General features: G+C 43.7%; 1 protein-coding gene across 1 annotated transcript; it reads right to left on the bottom strand.

The window, feature by feature from the left end:
• Positions 1–2,438: 2,438 nt before the first annotated feature.
• On the bottom strand, positions 2,439–11,332 carry Atp5mc2 (ATP synthase membrane subunit c locus 2). Its single transcript, XM_026398619.2, has 5 exons — positions 11,262–11,332; positions 7,378–7,447; positions 5,217–5,294; positions 4,552–4,745; positions 2,439–2,702 (listed from the first exon to the last, which is right to left on the bottom strand). The coding sequence occupies exons 2-5, from the start codon at positions 7,414–7,416 to the stop codon at positions 2,588–2,590; spliced, it is 426 nt and encodes a 141-aa protein (XP_026254404.2). The 5' UTR covers positions 7,417–7,447; positions 11,262–11,332; the 3' UTR covers positions 2,439–2,587.
• Positions 11,333–13,001: the final 1,669 nt, after the last annotated feature.

Below are 13,001 nucleotides of genomic sequence, written 5' to 3'. Positions count from 1 at the left end.
CCTGGCAAATTTCCTGTATTTTCTAAAGGCTAAATTTTGAATAAGCTCTATCTTACATAGCTTGAAATAACTGGATATGTGCTAACATCTTTTCAGAAATTATAACATAGTTGACTTTAGTGGTTTTACTTTTGGTTCAAGCAGTGACTAAAAGTCCACAGGCAGATCACTCCCAAATCATTTATCCGTGCCCCTTTGATATTTGATTAAGGATCAAGAGGGGTCTTTCCACAGTTTGCTTCCAGATTGATTGCTATATTATCTGGGGTGTGGACCTCATGAGCACAGATTCTGATTTGTGTTTCCTCCAACCCAGAGGTGATGGGAAGTATATACATATTTGGAAATAAGCAATAGCCCTCCCTTTGTTTTATTCACTTGAATTTAAACCTTTGGTAGAAGGCTCTACTGCCTTTCCCCTTCCTCAGTCATCAGGTATGCATTTTAAGAATAGCACTGGGGGGCTGGGGATGTGGCTCAAGAGGTAGCGCGCTCGCCTGGCATGCGTGCGGTCTGGGTTCGATCCTCAGCACCACATACAAAAAGATGTTGTGTCCGCCAATAACTAAAAATAAATAAATAAATAAATATTTTAAAAAAAAATAGCACTGGGGCCACAGGTCTGTGGTAAAGTGCTTGCATATCATGCACAAGGCCCTAGCTCAATCCTCACCACCCTAAGAAGGTATCTGTGTTTTCTTTCTGATTGTAATCCTCCTGCCTCAGCCTCCCGAGCCACTAGAATCACAAGCATGTAATACTGCTCCTGATTGTTGTGCTCAGATCATGAGGCTTTTTTTTTTTTTATTTTTTAGGTGGACACAATCTTTATTATTATTTTATAATGTGGTGCTGAGGACTAAACCCAGTACCTCACACATGCTAGGCAATCGCTCTACTTCTGAGCCACAACCCCAGACCTCATGAGCCATTTTTAACAGAAAAAAAGTTTATCTTTGTTTTCTCTGCCCTTTTCTTCCTTCATTTTTAATAGTCACCAGCAACATTTTTCTTGGGAAGAGTCCCATAAGACCAACAATATGATAGTCTTATACCTTGGATTGTATGAGTCCCCTGTTAGTGAATGCCTCTGATAAAACATTTCAATCTCTCAAAGTTTGGTTCCTTACTTGTGAAGGGAGAATGAATCAGGTGAGAAAATTAAAAAAAAAAAAAAGTGACTAAGTACATGCTGAGACAAATTATATTAAATACTTTTATGGATATGAACATGAACATGAGAGTCTCAGCCTCAAAAAATAGACAACCTGATTTGGGAGATTTAAGTGTCCACGTGCACACAAATCCATAGATTATAGACCGTAGTATTATAAACAAGATACAATATGCTCTATAGCCCTTTATAGGGGTTAATGCTCATTTGACTGAGGGTAGGTAGAAATTAGATATTAGCTTCATTCAGGAAGAGACAGCATTTAAGCAAGTCTTTAAGAAAACAGATTGAAAAAGAGGAAAGCAGGGCTGGGGATATAGCTCAGTTGGCAAAGTGCTTGCCTCGCATGCACAAGGCCCTGGGTTCAATCCCCAGCACCACAAAAATAAATAAATAAATAAATACATAAAAAAGAGGAAAGTAAGCAAAGATTCTGAGAAAGAAAACAAAGATGAGCAGAAGTAAGGATGGGAAAGCATCTGAAAAATGACAGTCACTTTGGGTTAAGTGTGTAAGAATAAAAGATAGTCCTGGGGACTGGGGCTGTAGCTCAGTGGTATAGCGTTTGTCTTGTATGTATGAAGCACTGGGTTAGATCCTCAGCACCACATAAAAATAAAGAAAAGATACTGTGTGTTCATCTACAACTAAAAAAAAAAAAAAAAGATAAGCCCAACATGATGGAATGTGCCTATAGTCTCGTCTCAGCTCAGGAGGCTCAGGCAGTAGGATCCCTTGAGCCAGAACTTTCAGGCCAGTCTGGGCAATAAAACAAGACCCCATCTTAAAGAAATAAAACCCCCCAAAATATAAAGCTAAGAAAGTTGTTTTTGAGTTGGTAAACAAAAACCAGTCCTACAGGAGAATTAACCTGGCAGTAGTGAATACAAGTAAAAAGTAAAGGGCAGAGACAGGAGGCAAGTGGTCCAATAATAGATTCTTACAACAGACCGACAACAAGGGACTGAGCTAGGACAGTGACAGTGATAGTTAACAGAAAATGAATTAATCATCATCATCATTTTAAGCCAGGATTGTAGTTGCCACTAACCCCAATCCTTTAAGGCAAATAAGAAGTCATGTGAGGTGGTAATTATTAAAAAGGAGAGCTATTTCAAATGAGGTTTCCTTGAAACACAATTAAGAACAATTGAACTCAGCCAGACCCTGCTGAGTTTTAGAACCCTCATCACCTTGCATACCTTGTACTCTCACCAGGATACTCAGTCAACTGTGGAAAAGAAATATACACAGGAGACTCAAGAAACATCTTACTAATACAGTATTTATTTGTCTTCCCTCTGTCAAACCCTGAGCCAACCACTTACCCCAGATTGCCTGAGGAAGTATAGGAAAAGGGACATACAGGGCAGACAAACATGGGAGAAAGAATTCGAGGCGGAGACTGCTCCTTCACATGGCGAAGAGGATGAGAAAGGCCACCATCAGGCAAAAGAGCCCCATGGCCTCTGAGAGGGCAAAGCCCAGAATGGCGTAGGAGAAGAGCTGTTGCTTCAGAGAAGGGTTCCTGCGAGAAGGGGAGAAGAAAATACTGAATTTCTAGTACATACAAAGAAAAGGATAAACATCTAGGTAGGCTCAGGGAGAATTCTTTTTTTTTTTTTTTTTTTTGGTGGTGGTACCGGGCATTCTATCACCAAGGTACATCCTCAACCTTTTTTAAAATTTGGTTTTGAGACAGAGTTTCGCTAAGTTTCTGAGGCTGGCCTTGAATTTATAATCCTCCTCCCTAAACCACCTGAGCAGCTAGGATTACAGGCATGCACCATGAAGCCTGGCCTTTAAACTTATCTTATGCAAGAAGCCATTCAGATGACACCATTATGTCCAAATTCTTGCCCCGATTCACCAATGTCTCTGCAGGGACTAAATGAGGGGGAAGTGGACAATCCAAAATCCTATAACACAACCCAGGTACCAACATTACCTTCTCCAGTGGATTACCCCTGTATCATTGTAACTTAAAAAGTTAAAATCCATGGCCCGAATAGGACAGAAAAGTATCCAGAGTGGTAAGGTCTTTCTAGAGCAGTATTTCAAACTTTAAGCAGCAGAACCACAAAATAAGAAACAAAAACCAAACTGCAATAGTGCAAAAAAAAAAAAAAAAAAGTGGGGCAGTTTAAATGCTTGTCTGGTCTCCCCTTCATTCTCTAAGACAATCTGGGGCATCCTCAGGATCCCAGGGCTTTATAGACACAATTAGAAAAACACTGAGCCAGGGGACTGACTTCCTTCTTTCAATCCAAAATAGCCAGAAAATTTATATTTCTCTTACTCTTGACACCTAGGGAAGTCTTAATGGGTAAGGTAAAGCAACACCATCTTTTAACAGTATTATAGACACAGAAGCAGTTAGGCTTTCTGTTTAACACAAATCCTAAAAAAATAACTTTATTTCCCTAAAGACATTAAGAGAACTTGCTGGTCTCTAAAGGATTAATTTAGTTATACCAGTGAGTTGTTTGGAGCTGGTAGGAATCAAATAGTCCCTAGTGTCAGGGACCAACAGGGCCAGCTGCAGAGGCAGTTTTCCCAGGAGTGAGGGGCGTGGGGATAGCAGTAAAGCCACTATGCTGAATGACTGAATGAGCTATAGACCAGGGATTGCAAACTTCTTCCATAAAGGACCAAATAGTAAATATTTAAGGCTTTGTGGGCTACATATGGTTCTGTTACCTTTTAATTTTTTTAAAAAAATTTTGATGCAAACATAGTAATTGTGCATATAAAAAATATTTTTTAGTTGTAGTTGGACACAATATCTTTATTTTTATTCATTTATTTTTATGTGGTGCTGAGGATCAAACCCAGCGCCTCGCACGTGCTAGGCGAGCACTCTACCGCTGGGCCACAACCCCATCCCTAATAATTGTGCATATTTACGGAGTACAATATGATGTTTTGATACATATCAAATCAGAATAATTGGCATATCCAGTACCTTAAACATTAATCACTTCCCTATAATAAGACCACTGAAAAATCTTTTCTTCTAGCTTAAAAACAAAACAAAAACTTTAAAAATCATTCTTAACGCAACCATAGAAAACCAGACTGTGGTCCAAATTTTGCCTTCAGGCCTTAATTTGCCAACCCCTGTTCTATACCAAAGATGTTCAATAGAACTTTCTTCAGTGATATAAATGTTCTTCTACATCTGCACTGTCAAATATGGTAGTGCCTACCTACATGTGGGTCCTGAACACTTGAAATATGCTGGTATGACCTGAGGAACTGAAATGTATATTTTATATAGTGGCTGCTGTTTAGCATAGTACAACTCTAGACTACCTAATATTTCTGCCTAGAAGTTTGGCAAGCATATCAGAGACAATGGGCCCAACTTATCTTACCTGGCATAACCAATGATAAGGCTTCCAAATACAGTCCCAATCCCAGCCCCAGAGCCAGCCACCCCAACTGTGGCAGCCCCAGCCCCAATGAACTTGGCTGCTGTGTCAATGTCCCTTGAAATGGTGCTGGTTTGGAAGCGGCGGCGAGGGATAAGTGAGGTCAGGGGACATGGGACTGCCAAGCTGCTGAAGCTCTGTGAAGAAGAGATAGGAAGAAGATAAAGATTTTTTTGAAATCCCGTTTTTGCTTTGGAAACATTTTTTACTCTTTAAGCCCTCTATGATGCCAAATCCTACAGTCTCCCTGGAAAACTTCTGAAAATGCTGGCAAGCAGAGGTGGACTTCAAATGCCTTCAATATTTTAGAAGTGTAAGACAGAGACTCTAGCCTCTTCTTGGTAATGTGGGACCTAAAGTCAATTAGACTAGGCTAAGTAATAGCAGTTAGCAGTAGCACATATAGGCATGTACTGCCAGAAAAACCGAAACACAAAAACATACATGGTATTACCTGTCTTCCACCTCCACCTAAACCAATGGCCTTGATTCTTCCAGAATTTTATTCTGTGATGACTGTCCTCAGGACTCCCTCTACTGGTTCTGGCAGGTAACCTTCCAAACCTTTTACCCCCAAACCACAGTCCCAACTCCACCTGTTAAGGTACCTCATATGTCAGTGTCTCTGGTCGGTTCAGAACCACTGCAGACAGTGGTCGGCTCAGCAGATGAGAGGTGCTCCTGACCTAGTGGGAATGACACAAGGGCAGGAAGGTCAGGAAGGCTGTGGAGAGAACTTTCAGAGCCATACAAGTTATTACTTCATAGATAAAATCTTTTTTCTCTGGTGCCCCTTCCATTCTTTTCATAATTAGTCAGAATTTTGGATTACTCTTTGTCTTAGCAAATTCTGTCTGCTTTTTTGAGATAGGGTCTTGCTGTGTAGCTTGGGCTGGCCCTGAACTCCTCACCTCAAGCAGTGATCCTGATTCAGCCTCTGAAGCAGCTGGGACTAGAGATGCCCAGCTTTAGCAAACTGTACATTCCCCCACCACTGGTGTGGTGGCATCACCTATAATCCCACCAACTCCATAGGCTGAGGCAGGAGAATTCCAAGACTGAGGCCAGTCCAGGCAACTTAGTGGACCTTGTCTCAAGATGAAAACTAAAAAGGGCTGGGAATGTGGCTCAATGGAAGAGTACTCCTGGGCTGAATTCTTAGTACCACCAAACAGTAGGGGTAGATACATCACCATATCTCTTGTTCTCAGTCTTTAAGAAAGTCTACTTCCTTTTGGGCTAAAAGGGTATTATTGTAAACCCTTGCTGTACCTTTTTACAGTCCTTAAGAACAAGAAAAAATTTAAGCCTTGGAATTATCTGATAATGGTCAGCCCACAAAAAGGAAGCCAAGGTTTGGGGCATCTTTCACATCCTCTGGAAAATAAACTCAAAGATCCACACTCAACATTTACCTCCTCCTGGTAGCCTTTACTAACTAACCCCAATATCTTCAAAACACACATAGTAAGTAACAGCTAGGTCTTTAAAGTCAGATAGATCTACACTCCAATTTTAACTCTTTTATCAGCTGTGCAATCTTGGGATCAGTCATTTAAATTTTTCTGTCTTCTTATCTATCAAGTGGGAACAATATCAGAGTTGATTTGAGGAATAAATTAGATGAAGTATACAAATTGGTAAACTTGATGCTAGGCACATGGGAAATAATAAATGGTGCCTACTAACAGCATTACTCCTTTTAACTTATGAGAAATGCCTCTCCCATTTTTTTTTTTTTTTTGGGTACTAAAAATTGAACCCAGGGGGCTGGGGATGTGGCTCAAGTGGTAGCGCGCTCGCCTGGCATGCGTGCGGCCCGGGTTCGATCCTCAGCACCACATACTAACAATGATGTTGTGTCCCTCGAGAACTAAGAAAAAATAAATAAATGTTAAAATTCTCTCTCTCTCTCTGTCCCCCTCTCTCTCTCACTCTCTCTTAAAAAAAAAAAAAAAAAATTGAACCCAGGGGCACTTTACCACTGAGCTATATCCTCAGCCCTTTTTATTTTGAGACAGGGTCTCACTAAGTTGCTGTGGCTGGCTTTAAACTTATGGTCCTCCTGCCTCAGCCTCCCACACTGCTGGGATTTCAGATGTGTACCCCACCTTGATCTATCTAATTTTTATTTATTTACTTTTTTTGGTACCAGGTATTGAACCCAGGGGTGCTTATCCACTAAGCCACATCCCCATCCCTTTTTAAATATTTTATTTAGAGACAGGGTCTCGATAAGTTTCTTAGGGCCTTGCTAAATTGCTGAGGCTGGCTTTGAACTTGTGATCCTCCTACTTCAGCCTCCAGAGCCACTGGGATTACAGACGTGTGCCACTGCACCCAGCCATCTATTTTGCTTCTGAGCCAAATGCTTTTCCAGTGTGTATTTAAGCTTTTTTTAAAACCAAATTTCAGTTCCTAGAATGAACTCCTAGCTACAGTTCACTGAGAATCCTATTCCCAATTCATACACAGACCAAACTATGTATCAACTGTATGCTTACCACTTCTGGCTGGGTGCCAATGTACAGAAACATATAGTTTGATTAGGAATAACATGATCTTGGTTATGGATGTGTAAGAATTAGCTGGCCTCCAAAGAATATAGGATAGGGAAGTACCTTGGAAACAATTTACACTCTTTTATCAGGCTACCAGAGCAAAGAGCCTTCCCTGCTCAAGAATCTCATTCACACCCCCAAAACCCAGCTGTGAAAAACAAGGTCTGACAAGAAAAGAAAAACTCTCCCAGAAAAAGCAGGTACTCACCAAGGAGTGGGTGGAGAGGAACCTGGAGCAGGCATACATTTTCAGGGGGTGAGGGGCCGTGGCAAGAAAGCTGGAATTACAGAAGCAGCATTATAAATACTGTCCTTGCTCACTAAATTTGCTCTGGAAAGCTTAACTGGCCCAGAGAGCAGAAAGATTGATCAGTAAAGATGGAATAAGAATCTTGATATTGTGTTTTCCTCTGGAAACTCCATAGAGCTTCCAAGATTTTCTTATCATCAAATGATGTTCTCTTGTTCTGAACAAATAAGTCACTTGGTTCTACTTTGATACCTATAACCCATTTCCACAGTCTTTTTAAATTTTCAGTGTTGGGGAATAAACCCAGGACCTCAATCATGCTAAGCAAGTGCTCTACCACTGAGACACATCCCAGCCCCTAAAGACTAGAGTCTTTGTACTCTTGACAGATACTTGTTGAAGGCCAAGACACTGGAAGGACTCCAACAATCTTTTTTACTGAATTACTTAGCAGTACTTGACACTCAAAACACTTTTCCTATATTAACTAACAGCATGAGGCAGATCAATGAGAAACTCTAATAATCCTCAACAGCAATGACTATTAAACTATTCATTTCACTATTATACTATAGTATTAAATTTTGCATCCCCAAGATCTAAGTAAGGGGCTGGGGATGTGGCTCAAGCGGTAGCGCGCTCCCCTGGCATGCGTGCGGCCCCGGGTTCGATCCTCAGCACCACATACAAACAAAGATGTTGTGTCCGCCGAGAACTTAAAAGTAAATATTAAAAAAAAAAAAAAAAAAAAAAAAAAAGATCTAAGTAAGTCCTTACCCCTACAGGTGTCTAAACTGGTAAAGCTGAACTTACCAGAGAAGAGAGAGAAAGTTAAAGATATTTTTTTTTTTTTTAAAGAGAGAGTGAGGGGGGCTGGGGATGTGGCTCAAGCGGTAGCGCGCTCGCCTGGCATGCGTGCTGCCCGGGTTCGATCCTCAGCACCACATACCAACAAAGATGTTGTGTCCGCCGAGAATTAAAAAAAAATAAATATTAAAAATTCTCTCTCTCTCTCTTTCTCTCCTCTCTCACTCTTTCTTTTTTAAAAAAAAAAAAAAAAGAGAGAGTGAGGGGGGGGGGGAGAGAGAGAGAGAGAGAGAGAGAGAGAGAGAGAGAGAGAGAGAGAGAGAATTTTTTAATATTTTATTTCTTAGTTTTCGGCAGACACAACATCTTTGTATGTGGTGCTGAGGATCGAACCCGGGCCGCGTGCATGCTAGACGGGCGCGCTACAGCTTGAGCCACATCCCCAGCCCCCAAAGAGATATAAAGACAAGTTTTCTCCAAGTGAAGTGAGAAGACACCAGAACCAGAATTATCTTGGGGTAGAGGTAGTATATGTACTAAAAATACATATTCCTGGAGCTAGGCATGGTGGCAGAAGCCTATAATTTTAGTTATCAGGAGGCTGAGACAGGGATTTAAGTTGGATTTAAAGGCTTTTTGGGATATAGTTCAGGGGTATAGCCACTTTGAGTTCAATCCCCAATACCAAAACACACAAACAACTAAGGTAGTGGTAGAACTAGGACTTGAGATCAAGCATATTACTTTTGTTTGTTTGTTTGTGGTACTGGGAATTAAACCTAGGGGTACTCTTCCAATGAGCCACATCTCCAACACTTTTTTTTTTTTTTGGTACTGGGGATTAAACCCAGGGGCACTTAACCACTAAGCATACATATCCCCAGCTATTCTTATTTTTTATTTTGAGACAGCCTCACTAAATTGCTGAGGCTGGCTTTGAACTTGTGTTCCTTCTCCTTCAGCCTCCCAAGTTGCTGGGATTACAGGCATGCACCACCACGCCCAGCTCCCCAACTCTTTTAAATTTTTATTTTGAGACAGGGACTTACTAATTTGCCAAGTCAGCCTTGAACTTTTCTCTTTTAAGTTACACGGTTTTTCTAATGTGTCATAGGCTGAAACTCTGAAAATGTGTAGATCTATTAAACACAACTTCCTTAAATGAACTGGGTTCAAACTGCCCCAGAATCCAAAATCTTAGTTACTTTTAGGTGTAAATAGGTATCTTTAAGTCTTGTCCAGTCTAGAACTGATTTCTGCCTATATGCAACACAAACCCCAATTCTGCTGAACAGGTTTCCCTGGGTCAAAATCCAATACTTCTTTAAAGCTTTTAATAAAGGGAGAGCTGTTTTTCTCAAAGCACTTAAGCCTTAAAAGCATAATTTATAAGCTGAGTAGGGTGGCAAACCACATGCCTGTAATTCCAGAGGTTTAGGAGGCTGAGGCAGGAGGATCCTGAGTTCAAAGCCAGCTTCAGCAACTGAGTGAGGGCTAGAGATAAGTCTCAGTGGTTAAGTGACCCCCCCCACCTTCCCCCAAAAAAATCATTTATAAAGTGGTACTGGCAGGTAATAGGCTCACAACAAAGATGGCAATTAAAGGAAACTGCATCTGTTTTCTCTTTTTGTTACCCAGGAGTGAATTCAGAAACACTTAACCACTGAGCCACATCCCCAAGATCCCCAGGATCTTGCTAAATTGCTCAGGGCCTTGCTAAATTATTGAGGCTGGTCTAGAACTTGCAGTCCTTCTGCTTTAGCCTCCCCAGTTGCTGGGGTTACAGCTGTGTGCCACCATGCCAGCTGGAGCCTGCAACTGTTAGCCTCCACTTGGGCAGTGGCACTCTACAGAACCATGGCTTTTAAATCATCATGGGTTTCCTAAAGAATTCTGAGTTACAGGAATGATAACTTAATCATTTCCTACCTTTAACATTCCTTTTTTTTTGGGGGGGGGGCAGCGATTGAACCCAGGGGCCCTCAACCACCGAGTTACACCCCCAGCCCTTTTTTATTTAGAGACAGGGTCTTGCTTAATTGCTGAGGCTGGCTTTGAACTCCCAATCCTTCTGCCTCAGCATCCTGAGCTGCTGGGATTACAGAAGGGCGCCATTGGGCCCAGCTCTTTTTACTCTTGATGGCGAAATCTGCGGAGCTTAATAAAAAGTTGTAAAGCAAAGACTCGTGCAGGCACCACCAGCTGGGTCTTATGGCCCTGCTGTCTCTAACAGAAACTTCATTTCTAGCCTACCACTTGTGATTTTTCCAACTACACCAGAGTGCCAGGAAAGTAAAGTTACTGGGAGGCAACCGGTAACAGTACTCTTTTGTGCCCTGGCTCTTCCAAGACTGTCTGACAGGATAGGATGTTATGCTTGTTGGTAGTTTCTCCCACGTTTATAGTTTATGTTTTTGTACCAGGGACTGAATGAATTCAAGGGCGCTTAACCACTGAGCTACATCCCCAGCCTATTTTTATATTTTATTTAAAGACAGAGTCTCACTAAGTTGCTGAGGCTGGTTTTGCACTTGCGATCCTCTTGCGTGCGCCACCGCGCCCGGCTCAGTTCACTTTTTAAATTGAGGGTTTGGTGGCTTTGAACGATGTACTATCTCCACTGCTGGAGCGCCTGAGGTCCTGGGGTTGAATTTGGAGATTTGGGGCAAGAATTAAGATGTGAGAAAGTAGGGAAAGAAAGGGCGCTATGACAACTCTGAAAGGGCAAGAAAGTGAGCTAAAAGCGTCTGTAAGTACTGGGTAGCGACAGATGAAAATCAGCATTACAGGATCTGACTTTTGCCAGCTCCAAAGCACCCTCCCCTAGGAAACACCCAAGATGGCGCCAGGCCCGCGCGGTTGGAGGTCACTAGCACGCGGAAGGGATAGCTTTCAGAAGCGGGGATAGCGGGAACCGAGGAGGGTGTAAGCACCCCGGTGGGAACAAGCAGGAAAAGGGCCGCACAGCATCCACGCGAGATGGTACCCTGCGCGCCTGCGCGGCGCAGAGAGGGCACGAGGCCCCAACGCCTTACCTGCTCCCAGTGCAGAGAAGACAGAGAGGGGCGGGGGGAGGGCGGGAATAGCGAAGGGAAGACTTGGCGCATGCGTGGCCCGGGCCAACGAGTCGCTCCGCAGCGGATAGAGTGAATGCAAGGTCGAGGGTTGCCTCAGGTTCTACAGCGCCGCCTGCCAGCTCTGAAGCGGCATCCGGCCAGAGGCTCCACCTGGTGTTCGACAGGAGAAACTACAGGCGGAGCCGACCCTGTAGTTGGCGGACACAGGCCAACTTCACAGAGTAAGCCGATCCATAACATGGCCTGCCTTTGATCGGTACAGCGTTTGGGATCTTGGCCGCCGGTCTCCCTTCTGAGCATGCGCAACCCATTGGGGGAAGGCTTCAGATATTCAGTGTTAAATAGCATACAATAGTGATTGCGATTCAGTTACTGAAATGTTGCAGGAGGAAAATGAAGTCAAGGGATTCCAGCCTTCTGTTGCCCTGGGGCTCCTGGCATCATTAGATGGAAAACTGGTTAAAGGGGGGAATAGTCAGCAAAATGCCACAGCTGGCTCAGCTGGCTTTGCCTTTTCCCCTTTCCTACTCTGTTGATAAGCCATGAGAAAAACAGTATCAACAAGTCAGAAAATTAGGGGCTTAGTCCAAAATTCTCTTTCCTGGGGCAGGTAAAGAATAACGATCACCTGTGTCCTGAGTTAAGGTACAAGGGGGTCACCCTGGGCAAGCCCAGGTCTCTGCCCAGGTTTCACCTAGGCGAGATATGGGTTAAGCAGTGCCCATGAGGCACTTTCCCAAAAGCCCACGACTTCCCTCTGATGTCCTTTTGGGGCCTCCCCCTGGTGGAAGCGGTGGGGGCTTCTATGCCTATCCCCCAGGCAGAACTTAACCAGCCCTTTGGAAGAGAAGGGCGCGAGGCCTATCCAGTTCCAAACCCCAGCCGTCCAGGCATCGTGCTCATTGAACGCAGCACGAGAAAGACGGGAAAAGCTCACCAAACCCCCATAAAAAAATAAAAAATAAAAAGAAAGCCGCGGCTGTAAATAAAACCAAATCCGCCACCCTCTGAGGGGCCGTTTGTCCTCCCCTCCTTGGCCCCGTCCTTGCCGCCGCCCCCTCCCGGCTCTCCGGCCCCGCGGCGCCCCGGCCCCGAGCTCCTCCATTTAATCGGATTTGGGAGAAGGGGAGGATAAATCACAGCAGCAGCTTTACGGTCCCGGAGGAGAGGCGAGCCGCAGCCAGGCACACCCCGACCGGCGATAAAAACCGCCGCTGAAAGCCCACGGAGCAATTTCCCGGGACCCCGAGCGACGCCATTACAGGAATGTAATTTTGCCCGGATGAGGCCCCGAGTTTAATTATCCTCGCGGAGGAATTTCAATGCGGCCAATCCATCTTGCAGGCGGGCGGCAGAGGGATTTATATGGGCCCGTTATTTCACACCGATCCTCCATCTGCATTTTTATGGCCCTGAGCTCCTGAAAGGGAGGGGAAGGAGTGAAGAGAAATAGGAGAAGAAGAGGGTGGGGGACTTCCCGCCTTCCCTAAATCCAAGATTTCAACTCGATTAGGATTCTCAGAGGCTCCACTGAAATCCCCAAATCTCTCTCCAGTTCCATTTGTTGACTAGGGTAGGAGCGGAACTGAGATCTTTGGGAATCAATCAACAGGTATTTACCAAGTACTAAGTTGTGCCAGGCACTGTGCAGGATGCTGTGGGATAAAGGGAAGACAGGGGAGCAAGGATTTAGAAGTT

Source organism: Urocitellus parryii, chromosome 5 (genome assembly GCF_045843805.1).
Source record: "Urocitellus parryii isolate mUroPar1 chromosome 5, mUroPar1.hap1, whole genome shotgun sequence".
NCBI classification, from domain to species: domain Eukaryota; kingdom Metazoa; phylum Chordata; class Mammalia; order Rodentia; family Sciuridae; genus Urocitellus; species Urocitellus parryii.
Note: the sequence above shows the minus strand (reverse complement) of the source record. Positions and strands in the feature narration are given on the sequence as shown.